Here is an 11,823-nt window from a genome sequence, read left to right as displayed (position 1 = left end):
GTGCCAGCTCTGGCCAGCAGGGGGCGACCTCGTCCACCGAATCTACAGCGTGGCGCTTCCTCGACCACAAGTCCTGGGTCTGGGCTCCAGCCAGATGGGGGTGGGGTGGAGAACACAGGGAGTCCTTCAGACTTGGGTCCCCTGGGGCCACCTTGAGGCATCCTATCCCAATGCAACCCCGCCCGACTATCCGGGAGGGGCGCAGAAGAGAGGGGAGCCCTTCTCCGCTCAGTCTCCAGGAGACAGGTACAGACACAGCCATGACCGGGAGGCTGGGCTCTCCCTCCAGCCCAGTGGGGACCACAACAGGGTGGACTGTGGACTCTTAGGAGACAGACCTGCGGGTGTGGGCGAGGCACCCGGTCAGAGGGGGCTACTGGCCCTGAGCTTCCTGCAGGTTGCCTCGCCCGGCCCTCGAGCGAGCGTCCAGCTAGGGCTTGGGGCTGACCAGCGCCGTGGTTGGGCGGTGTGGCCAGCAGGGGTCGCTGTGTCCTCGTGTCGGCTCTTGCAGGAGCGGCAGGTCTGCGGGTTCACAAAGCCCCGTGCACACACGCGTGCACGCACACACTGACCCCACACAGCTCCTGGGCTCCTACACACTGACCTTGTCATACCCGAGGGCTGCATCTTCCGGGTGTGTGGGTCCCTTTCCCTGTGCACGCTCACTCGAGTGTGCAGAGCACATCAGCCCTCCTCCAGCATTCGCCCACAGCGCCACCGAGGGCCCTGACCTATGATCCTGGCTCCGCGGATTCTTATGCAAGCACACACATCACCTCTGCTGCACCTAAAGATGGAACCCAGGGAGAGTCTGGATTCTCCTGTGGGAGGCTCCCTTCCCCTTTCTCCCCCTCTTCGTCTCCCCGGGGGCTGCCAGTTCTCACCAGCTGGGAGGTGGACAAGTTGATTTGGGGACAGATGGAAGAGGCCTGGGAGGAGAGGTGGAGAGCAGACAGAGGGCTGGCTGTTGAGATGGGTGGACAGGAGGAAGGACGGCTGGGAGGACTGGGTCTCTCTGCTCCTCTTGGCCTCAGCTTCCTCCTTCATCATGTGTGGATGAGGACATCAGACCTCCTGACCTTTCCAGGTTTTGTGTGGTGAAATGATGCATCGGAAGTCACCTGGAATCCCTTCCCCATCAATTTGTGTTCTCCCTCCTCCTTTCTCCCGGTACCTTCCTCCTTCCCGTCCCATTTCCCCCCTTAGCTTCCCCAATCTCTGATAGGACCTCAGTCAGAGCTGCATGGACAGGCAGCCCTAGACAGCCAGATACAGAGCCTTGGCAAAAGGGTTTTGAGCATGAGTGAGCTTAGAGCTTGGGACTAGAGCCCAGCGCTGGCTGGGTCCTGGCAGGTGCTGGTCAGGGCAGGAAACCAGGCCTGAAGCAAGCTCTGATCAATGCCCACCTGGCCTCAGGAGGTGAAAGGCCTTGCTCCAGGCCAGGCAGAGGTCAGGAGGTTCAGCCCCAGGCTAGCTGGGGACAAGGGCTGCCGCTGCACTTAGCACTGTCAGGCTCCAGGGCCCAGGGCAGGTGCTAAGGTGCCTGTCCTGGAACAGCCGTGCAGCCCGGTCCCCACAGCTGTGTCACGGCAGGGGCGGGAAGCTGCAACCCTAATCATTCACATTTTCTGTATGGAGGCCCTCTCCTAGGTGTCAGCACATTTACTGTAACTGCACCCGGGGCGGAGGGAACTGTTAGCATCATCCCCATTGTGAAAATGAGGATCTTGAGGTTAAGCTACTGCTTGAGCTGTTGCACACGTGGCAGTGTTCACAGTGCTTTCACCCGCTGCCTCAGCAGCTCTCGACAGAGACACGTTACTGCCACTTGGCACCCGTTTAACAAGGGTAGACACTGAGGCTCGGTCAGATGAAAGGACTGGTAAGTGCCTGTCCACCAAGCTCTCTACTGGTCCCATCCGAGGTAAGTGAAGGAGACAAATGCCCTTGAAGTACTTGGGACAGCCCCCAGCTAGGGACCCCCCCCATGCCAGGGAGGAACTTTGCCCACGCTACCCCCACAGCCATACCCTGTCATCCCTCAAGCATTTCTTGAATGAGTCCTCTATGTTGGACAGGGATGGAGTCTGCGCTGGAACAGTGGAGGCATTGAGGAGGCCGAGGCCACAACCAGCCCCTGGCTTTGTTCAAGCCCTGCTTCTCTAAGAAGCTTGCCCTGATTCTGCCGGAGAGGGAAATCAGGGCAGTCTTCACAGAGGAATTGCACTTGAGCAAAGTCTTGAGAGACAAAAAGGAGAGGCATCCAAACTCCACAGCAAACAGCTCGTTCTGGGGAACTAGGTTTGGCCTGGCTGGAGTAGAGGGTGCAGGGTGGGCAGTGGCAGGGGAGCCTTCCTTGGACGTTAAACATGGGTATTCAGACCTGAGCCTGAGGCAGTGGGGAGCCATTGAAAGTTTTTGAGCAAAGGAGTAACATGATGAGCTTTGCATTTTGGAAGGATCTCTCTGACAGTGAGTGGAGAGCCGCGTGGAAGGGCACAGATGTGCAGTGTAGTCTGAGGGCCCAGGAAGGAGGCCAATGCAGTCATCCTGGAGAGATGATAAGGCTGCACTGGGCCAGTGGCAAGGGGGGATGGAAAGAGGTGTCACATGTGAGAGAGATCTACCAGGAACCCGGTCAGCTGTTTGCTGTGGGCTGGGGAAGGCGAGGCACTGGATAATTCCTGTGTTCTGGCCTCGGCAACTGAGTAAGAGCAGGGTGAAGAGGAGCAGGCTGGAGGGTCCAGTGAGAGGTGAGTGGGTCTGGAGTTCAGGAGAAAGGTCTGGACCAGAGGCAGTGCTGAGAGTCAACAGGGTGCACAGGCCACAGGTGGGAGCAGGACTGCCCAGGCACACTCATCAGGAGTGACGAGGCCTGGGCTTAAGGATCAGCAGAAGAGGAGCCAGCCACAGAGGCAGAGATGCCCTCACAGAGGTGGGGGTACAGCCAGGAGATACCTGTGCCTCAAAGGCTGGGAAAAAGAGGCTTCAGGAGGGAGAGGGCCGGCAGCCCGTGCGCCACAGCGGGCTGGAGAGGAGGTCGTGCTGCCTTTCGCCAGACCAGTTTCAGTAGCGGGGGCCGGGGGCTACTGGGTAGTGGACAGGTGACTGGAACCCTGACTCCAAACTGCCATCTTCCACTGCTCCGCAACTACACAGGCACATTTATAGGGAAGAAGTCAGGAGAGGTGGAGGTCTGAAAGCCACAGGTGAGAGTGGGAATGGCCAAGAGAGGGCCCCAGTCACTCAAGGGAGCCAGAAGTCCAAGGAGGGTCTCCCGACCCCGACTTGTACGCCTGAGAAGGGCTGCCTCTACTTCAAGGCCACAGGGCAGCTGGTGAGGGCATGGGGCGGCTGCAGGGGAGTTTGGCTGGGAGGAAGGACGGGAAGAAGTCTTGCCTGGTAGGTTGGCTTTCTAGGTTGGGTGGGAGGCAAGGTTGGGTGCTCTGCTAAGAGAAAGCCAGAGTGAGCCGAGTACTTGAAGAGAGTGGGGGAGGTTTAAAGAATGGGGGGAGAGCTGCGGAAGGATTGCTGAGCAGAACTGCGATCCCCACTGGGGCCAGAGACCGTGAGCTTGTCATGGCAGCAGTCTGCGCGGCTGGGCAAGTTTCTCCAGCAGTGCTCAGCAGTGCAGATGCAGGGCAGAGAGCCGTGGAAGAGAATGAGAACAGACACACGCAGCAGGGACGGGGCGGAGAGGACAGGGAGCCAGGACGGTGGGACGCTGGCAAAAGCCTGCTCAGGGTGAGATCCCAGGGGTTCCCTGGAGAGGACAGGGTGAAGCTGAGACAGCGGGGAGAACAGGAGGGAATGGGTGAGGAATTTTACTGGGACTCAGACAGGGATTGGGGAGGAATAGAGCCTGGGATCCAGTTGAGATGTTTCTCTTGAAAATATCAGAAGGCCCAGTCCTGGGAGGGGAAGGTCTGAGGCTGAAATAGAGCAGACATAGTCATCTGACCCAGGAAGTCAAGAAGTTTTTTTTTTTTTTTTTTTTTTTTTAATTTAATATGGAGTTTTGCTCTTGTTGCCCAGGCTGGAGTGCAGTGGCATGATCTTGGCTCACCGCAACCTCCACCTCCTGGTTCAATCAATTCTCCTGCCTCAGCCTCCTGAGTGGCTGGGATTACAGGCGCCTGCCACCATACCCGGCTAATTTTGTATTTTTAGTGGAGCCGGGGTTTCTCTACATTGGTCAGGTTGGTCTCAAACTCCCAATCTCAGGTGATCCGCCCGCCTCAGCCTCCCAAAGTGTTGGGATTACAGGCATGAGCCACTGCGCCCGGCAAGAAGTTTTTATTCATTCATTCAACAAATATTTATTGGGCATTTACTGTGCCAATCTCTGTGCAAGACACTACGTGTAGGGGTGAACAAAACTTGGTTCCTGACCCGTAAGGCCTCCCCGCCTTGCCTCACTGGGAAGACACATTCACACCATGACAGCACCCTGTGGTAACTGCAGTGTGGGAGAATGCCAACGTATGGTGGGAGCACGCAGAGGGGTACCCACCCAGGAAAGGAGCAAGCAACGTCAAAGCTGAGCCTTTGGGGTGGGAGTTACCCAAGCAAACGGAGTGCAAGGGATCTCCAAGAAGAGGAGTGTTCTCCAAGGAGAGGTCAGCAGGAGTATGCATTTGGTAAAACCTGAGGGTAACAGAGTGGGAAGAGGCAAGGCAGAGCAGCAGGGTCCCTGAAGGCAGGCACCAGCTTCCAGAGGGACGGGAGGCTTGGAAGGGATGTTAGCAGGGGAGCAACATGATCAAATTTGCATTTCAGCACTCAGGCTGCAGTATGGAAAATTGATTGGAGCGGAGCAAGGGAGCAGACAGAGGCTGGTTAAAGGCTGCAGGGGGGCAGGGGTGGCAAAAAGAGGGCACAGTCAAGAGATATTTAGGATTCAAAATCAGCAGGACTTGATGCTTCTCCTGGATGGGGGAAGGAGGGAGAAAAGGGTCAAGGATGCTTCTCAGATGCCACCAGCTGAGCTGGAGAAAACAAGAGGAGCACATAGGGGGTTTGTGGCGGGGGCGCCAGGAGAGAAGGGGATCTCATCTTGAGACAGATTGTGTTTGAGGAGGCTGAGAACAACCAGGAGACATCTGTGGGCAGGTACATACGCCAGGGATGAGGTCAGGGCACCCAGCTGTGGTTCAGAGGGGAAGATTATTATTTTAACAGCTTGACAGACTCTTCTTAGGAATACTTTTGTTTGAGAAAGTACCTTGCTATCTGCTAGGGTTAAAAAGGGAAACCTAGGGCATGGATGACCATAGGGCCAGTGCAACCACAAAAATGGTTACACTGCCTTGTGAGAGAAAGGAGCGAAATCTGTTTGGCCCTGAGAGGAGGAGAGCAGAGAGGGAGGGGCCGAGAAGGGAGGGGAGCGTGGGGGAGGGCAGAGAGGCAGGAGGAAGTGAGTGAAGGGCCAGTGGAAATTCCCACTGGTGGACAGCAGAGGTGGACAGCAGAGGTTTCCACTGGTGTGACCTGTGTGGCCTTGTGTGATCCAACGCAGTTTGAGTCCCTGTGGAATAAACCCCTTCTCCACCTGCCCCTCTGCACCCCTACAGGCCGCAGTGTCCAGTGTCCTTGGTAAAGTCGACTCTATTCACACCTGCATTCTGTTAGTGTGGGCATAGGTGGGAGTGGGGGAGAGGACTTACTTTCACATCTGGGTTCACAGGCACAGCATGGTGCCCATCTAGAAGCAAAGCCTAGACATGGAGAGGGCCAGACGAACAGGACCTGGGAATGCACAGGACCCCCCAAAGCAGGCCTTGGACTTGGGGATCTGAGTGATCTTACTTTATCTCACTGACATTGGAACAGGAGCACTCTGAAATCCCGTGACCCCTGCTGCCCTACACCTGTGACCCTCAGGCTAGACCTCGGCCTAGCCGAGTCAGGCCCAGCCCATCCTAGAAATCCTCCTAGGAAGTTCCAGCTCAGTGCCCAGAGACACCCCCACATTCCACCCCATCAGGTGAGCTCAGGCTGGAGCAGGCATGTGAGCAACACCCCTCACACCGCCCCCCCACACACACTCACACGTAACCCCATCCGCCTGCTCCCTGCCAGTCTGACCAGCACATTCCTGGGGACACCAACGTGCTGGTGGAGCTGCAGGTGGGAGCCAGAGAAGCCTCCACAGAGAGCAAAAGCCAGGGTCAGCCAGAGACAGGAGACCGGAAGAGACAGAGGAGATCCAAGACCAGAGGAGCAGAGAAGAGGCCCCAGAGCAAAGCAGGAAAGAGCCAAGGCACCAGGACATGGATGCAGCAGAGCCAGGCGGCCGCAGCTGGGCCAGCACGTTGGTGTGCAGGCTTTGGAAAGCCATCAGCAGGGCACTGTTTGCAGAGTTCCTGGCTACAGGGCTGTATGTGTTCTTCGGCGTGGGCTCTGTCATGCGCTGGCCCACAGCACTTCCTTCCGTGCTGCAGATCGCCATCACCTTCAACCTGGTCACTGCCATGGCTGTGCAGGTCACCTGGAAGGCCAGCGGGGCCCACGCCAACCCCGCCGTGACGCTGGCCTTCCTCGTAGGCTCCCACATCTCTCTGCCCCGAGCTGTGGCCTATGTGGCTGCCCAGCTGGTGGGGGCCACGGTGGGGGCTGCTCTGCTGTACGGGGTCATGCCGGGAGACATCCGAGAGACCCTTGGGATTAATGTGGTAGGTGCAAGGAGGGGCACCCTGGAGGGCAGGGAGGTGGGAAGGCGCACAGGTGGTGAATGCAGAGGCCAGAACGGAGGCGGAGGCAAGGGAGCAGAGGAGGAAACGAGTTGGCTGCAGGCTCCGCACCGGCCCGGGGCTGGGCCCCAGGACCCAGAGGACTGAGCCTTGACCTCCTGAACCACAGGCCAGCCAGCCCCCTGGTGGGGTGGGAGGAGGGCCACTCACTTCTGCAAGGGCAAGGGTCCAGAGCAGATATGGACCCCGCTGAGCAGACCTCTTGAAGTCCTGAAGCTGGGCGGTGGCGCGTTGTCACCCCCTACCAGCTGAGGAGACAGTCCCAGGGCCGGGAGTGTCTCTGTCTGTCTGAGGGCAGAGCCTGCCGGCGTCTGCTCCAGAGTAACTACCTCGCCCAGGTCCGGAACAGCGTTTCAAATGGCCAGGCGGTGGCCGTGGAGCTGCTTCTCACCCTGCAGCTGGTGCTCTGTGTCTTCGCTTCCACCGACAGCCGCCAGACATCCGGCTCCCCTGCCACCATGATTGGGATCTCTGTGGCACTGGGCCACCTCATTGGGGTAAGGAGCAGAGGGAACACCATGCACATCCACACACTGGGTCTGTCCCCGGGGAAACTGGGGAACCCTGAGGCCCAGGCAGTGTCCCTCCCTGAGCCCCTTGGGCCTTGGAGCCAAAGTGGTACCCCCTGCACTCTAGGCCCAGGATGTGGCGCTACAGAGGCCGTGGCTGGCACTATGGCTCTCAGCCAGTACTCAGAAACGGTCCCCTCTCAGGCCTCCCTCAAGCCTTCTCCCACCCTGACCCCACGCTTGCTCCCCAGATCCACTTCACCGGCTGCTCCATGAACCCTGCCCGCTCCTTTGGCCCTGCCGTCATCATTGGGAAGTTCACAGTCCACTGGGTGAGGCCCTCTGCCGGCGGCCCTGGGGAAGGGAGGGAGCCTGAGCTGGCAATAGACGGTGGGGTTCACTCGCAGCAGGTCCATGCAGTTGGGGAGACGGGCCCCCAGACCATTCTGAGCCTGAAGCTCAGCCTTCCCTAAGCTCCGAAGGCTAGGGCAGGTGTCCTGGCTGGGACTTCCTTTCTCTTCGGCTTCAGCTGCCCGGAGTACCCAGTGGACTGGCAAGAAATGGGCCAGGGCAGGAGCTGCAGCCTTGGCCCAGACTTTTAGTTCTGGCTGTTTCCTTATTCGCTTTCTCCAGCTGGACCAATTTTCAAACTTGGATAAAGAAAAAGACAAACAGAAATAGACACACACACCAGCAGAGACAGAAACAGCAATAGCCGGGACTCATGGCTAAAACGGGGGAAGTGAGAGAAAAGAGGTGGGGTGGGCGAGGAGACCAGCCCGGGCCCCAGCCCCCAGCCACGGCTGCAGAGCCTGGGCTCAGCCCCAGCGAAGGCAAGGTCCCCTCACCTGGCGGGCTTGGGAAGCACAACTTGTGGTTCTCACATTTAGCACCTTAGAGACAGTTGAGGGAGACTTGGGAGGCCAAGCCAGCACTAGGGAAGCAGGCAGAGGTCCCAGAGCTATCCTGCCATCCTGACAGCTCCCGGGTGGGGTGACCACATCCTTCTCCTCAGGTCTTCTGGGTGGGGCCCCTGACGGGAGCCCTCCTGGCCTCACTGATCTACAACTTCATCCTGTTCCCCGACACCAAGACCCTGACCCAGCGGCTGGCTATCCTCACAGGCACCGCAGAGGTGGGGACAGGGAGAGGGACAGGGGTGGAGCCCCCAAAGAAGGAATCCCAGCCCCGTTCGGAAGCCGTGGAGATGGAGAGTGTGCGTGAAACAGCCTAGGCCTGGCCGCGCCCTCGGGCTCCCTGCCTTGCAGGGCCTGCCTGGAGGTTCTCCCTGGAGACGGCGGGAGGGGGAGGCTTGACCTCTTGTCCTGACCAGGTGGGCCGGAGGGGACAAGCCCTATCCCTGGCATTACATTTCTAGATAGAATCTGGGAGTAAGCCGGGCACAGTGGCTCACGCCTGTAATCCCAGCACTTTGGGAGGCCAAGAGGGGCGGATCACGAGGTCAGGAGTTTGAGACCAGCCTGGCCAACACGGTGAAAACCCGTCTACTAAAAATACAAAAATTAGCTGGGTATGGTGGCTCTCGCCTGTCAAACCAGCTAGTTGGGAGGCTGAGGCAGGAGAATAGTTTGAACTCAGGAGGTGGAGGTTGCAGTGAGCCGAGATCATGCCACCGCATTCCAGCCCAGGTGACAGAGCGAGACTCTGTCTCAAAAAAAAAAAAGAGAATCTGAGAGTGAATGTGTCTCGTTCCCTCTCCCTAGGGCTTCCCCACCGCTCTGTGGGACAGAGCAGAGGAAGGCAAGGGACTTAGGATCGCCCTCCTCCTCTCTTACCCAAGTGGACCCCATAGGAGTCCTGATCTTCCAGATGCCCGAGTCTTGGGGGAGAAAGAAATGAGAGCCCAGACAGCCACTCTGCTTAGACATGGGAGCTACAGGGACCTCAGGAAGCCCAACTTCTTACCCACCCAGGAAACCCTTGGGGTGGAGGGGACAGGCTGTCTGGAGGAATCAGGCCCTGGGACAGCTTCTGAGCTCCTGGTGGGGGGGGGATTTCTCTGCCCTTGGGTGTGATTTTGGGGGGCATAGTTCCTCCCTCAGACTGCGGGCTTCCTGAGGACAGAGATTGCTCTCCCAATAGATCTTCGGGTTTTTGTTTTTGTTTTTTTGAGGCAGAGGAGTGCAGTGGCACGATCTCAGCTCACAGCAACCTCCACCTCCCGGGTTCAAGGGATTCTTCTGCCTCAGCCCCCCGAGTAGCTGGGATTAGAGCCGCCCGCCACCATGCCTGGCTAATTTTCATATTTTTAGTAGGGACAGGATTTCACCATGTTGACCAGGCCGGTCTTGAACTCCTGACCTCTGGTGATCCATCCACCTCGGCCTCCCAAAGTGCTGGGATTACAGGTGTAAACCATCACGCCTGGCCTCTCCCAATAGTTCTTTATTCCTCACTCCTCCAAATGTTCTGGAGAGGCCCCCACCCTCGAGAAGAGCTGACACAGAGAAAAACATTTTTTCAGGCTGGAAGAGGAGTGGGTTAGAGGAAGGGAGGTTTGAGCCAGACAGGCCTTTCCCAGGGAAGCCTCCTCCTAGGCGTTTGCCCCAGCTCCCACCCCACAGCCCACCGGTAGGCAGGAACAATCCTTAGAGGGGAAGTGCCCATCCCAGCCATTGACTCATGACCTGGGGTCTCCTGCCTCTCTGTCAGCATTTACAGGATCCCCAAAAAGCTGTGAATAAGCCCTAAGGGTGGTAGGAACTCAGGAGTGACCCAGCAAACTGATTTGAGATTCGTTGCCTCTGAAAGACTACCGAAATCTAAATGGTTTAATATTTCAAGGCTGCTGTAGATTTATTCTGCCCACAACTTGGGGGTCCTATCTGGATCTCGGCTTCTCTGGCTTTAAAATGGACACTATCCTCCTCCGAGGACTGCTGTGAAATCAAGAAATTGGAAAATACTTTTGGAAGTTAAAATACTAGAAAAACAACCCCAATAAATGATGGTTATTATTGCTGTTACTGTAATTCTTGGGTTTGAATACAATTGCTGTTGGCAATGAGAGGGAGGAGGGAAGGAGAGAGGGGAAGATGATGGAGAGGGAGGGAAGAGAGTGGGTTTTCTCTCACATCATTCATCTACTTACCAGGAACCCTGTCTCCCCTTCTCCTGGATCTGCTGACCTTGGGAATTTGTGGGTGTGAGGGGCTGTGAGAGGGTCCTGAAATGCAGAGGCAAGCCAATAAAGTCAGTTCTCATCTCTATGATGCCCATCACCATGGTACCCTAAGATGCAGCAGCCAAATTCATATAAAAGACGGGTCCTGGCAGCTGGGCATGGTGGCTCACACCTGTAATCCCAGCACTTTGGGAGGTCAAGGTGGGTGGATCACAAGGTCAGGAGATCAAGACCACCCTGGCCAACATGGTGAAACCCCATCTCTACTAAAATACAAAAAATTAGCCAGGCGTGATAGTGCACACCTGTAATCCAAGCTGGGGAGGCTGAGGCAGGAAAATCGATTGAACCTGGGAGGTGGAGGTTGCAGTGAGCCAAGATCATGCCACTGCCCTCCAGCCTGGAGACAGAGCAAGACTCTGTCTTAAAAAAAAAAAAAAAAAGATGAGTCCTGTCCTGGTGCAGTGGCTCCTGCCTGTAATCCCAACACTTTGGGAGGCCAAAGTGGGAGGATCGCTTGAGGCCAGGAGTTCGAGACCATCCTGGGCAGCATGGTGAGACTCCATCTCTATTATTTAAAATGAAAAATTAAAATATAAACAAAAGATAGATCCTTTTTAGTGATATCTCCTGAGGGACTGGGGATGAGGGAAAGCTGCCTAAGTCTTCAAGGGCAGCATGACAGACCCAGCCTGTGTCCAGTGCAGTAGCTGAATCACTGGTGCTCATTGCCCCAGTGGCTGTGCTCAGCGTTCTGTAATATCAGTGCAGATACCACTCACATCCCTCCAAGCCGGGCCCCACTCATCCATCTTCGCAATCTTTCAGAAACCAGGACTGCCTGTGCCCTTTTATGAGCAGGGACAGCTGAGTGTCTATCTGTATGCATGCATGTATGAGAGCATATGTGTATGCAGAGGACATGATTGGCTTGCTAAAGGTCATCTGGGTCTGGAGCATGAACACTTAAGGTGTCCCCAGCTCCCAGTTTAGAATTTTCCAAAACAGAGCTCCAGGGGGTCTCATACAAGCTGCAGTCCCAGGAAGGAAGGAAACGGAAACTAGAGGGATAGGGGTGTGGAGCTCCCTTAAGCTCCTTGACAAATCATCACTGCTTTTTGTACCCAGAGCCAAGCATACACTGGGTACTCAATATAAGTTTGATGAATGAATAAGGCTGGGCAGCTGGGGAGGGAGGGGAAGCAGTAATAGATCAAGAGGAGAAATTTTCAGGAGTTACAGCTCCAAATAAGCCCGTATGACAAGAGCTGAGAAGCCTATGCTTCCAGGTAGGGGCTGGGGAGAGGCTGCATCACCAGACATATGCTGTTCCACCCACAATTTCAGAGCAGGCTTCACAACGCCTGTCCCAGGAACTTACAGGCCAAAAACCGGGGGGGGGGGGGGGGGGGGGGGG

At 56.6% G+C, this 11,823-nt stretch overlaps 1 protein-coding gene across 2 annotated transcripts; it reads left to right on the top strand.

The window, feature by feature from the left end:
* The first annotated feature begins 5,383 nt into the window (after window positions 1-5,383).
* AQP6 (aquaporin 6) lies at window positions 5,384-8,707 on the top strand. 2 transcript variants are annotated; one of them, XM_032294005.1, is made up of 5 exons: window positions 5,390-5,626; window positions 6,082-6,674; window positions 7,091-7,249; window positions 7,513-7,593; window positions 8,277-8,707. In XM_032294005.1, the coding sequence occupies exons 2-5, from the start codon at window positions 6,273-6,275 to the stop codon at window positions 8,493-8,495; spliced, it is 861 nt and encodes a 286-aa protein (XP_032149896.1). In that variant the 5' UTR covers window positions 5,390-5,626; window positions 6,082-6,272; the 3' UTR covers window positions 8,496-8,707. The 2 variants fall into 2 exon arrangements, with proteins under 2 accessions (XP_032149902.1, XP_032149896.1); XM_032294011.1 differs by lacking the exon at window positions 7,513-7,593 and having other exon boundaries at window positions 5,384-5,626.
* The last annotated feature ends 3,116 nt before the right edge of the window (window positions 8,708-11,823 follow it).

The sequence above is a fragment of the Sapajus apella genome, unplaced genomic scaffold (assembly GCF_009761245.1).
Source record: "Sapajus apella isolate SASKATOON/1434 unplaced genomic scaffold, GSC_monkey_1.0 scaffold2, whole genome shotgun sequence".
Taxonomy (NCBI): domain Eukaryota; kingdom Metazoa; phylum Chordata; class Mammalia; order Primates; family Cebidae; genus Sapajus; species Sapajus apella.
The sequence above is the reverse complement of the archived record's forward strand: the minus strand, read 5'-3'. Positions and strand labels throughout refer to the sequence as shown.

Excerpts from the sequence above, each read along its gene's own strand:
- AQP6 (XM_032294005.1), top strand. The coding sequence starts at position 6,273 with ATGGATGCAGCAGAGCCAGGCGGCCGCAGCTGGGCCAGCACGTTGGTG. Across the intron at positions 7,250-7,512 it reads CACTGGGCCACCTCATTGGG|ATCCACTTCACCGGCTGCTC; the intron begins GTAAGGAGCAGA and ends CTTGCTCCCCAG. Across the intron at positions 7,594-8,276 it reads GGAAGTTCACAGTCCACTGG|GTCTTCTGGGTGGGGCCCCT; the intron begins GTGAGGCCCTCT and ends CCTTCTCCTCAG.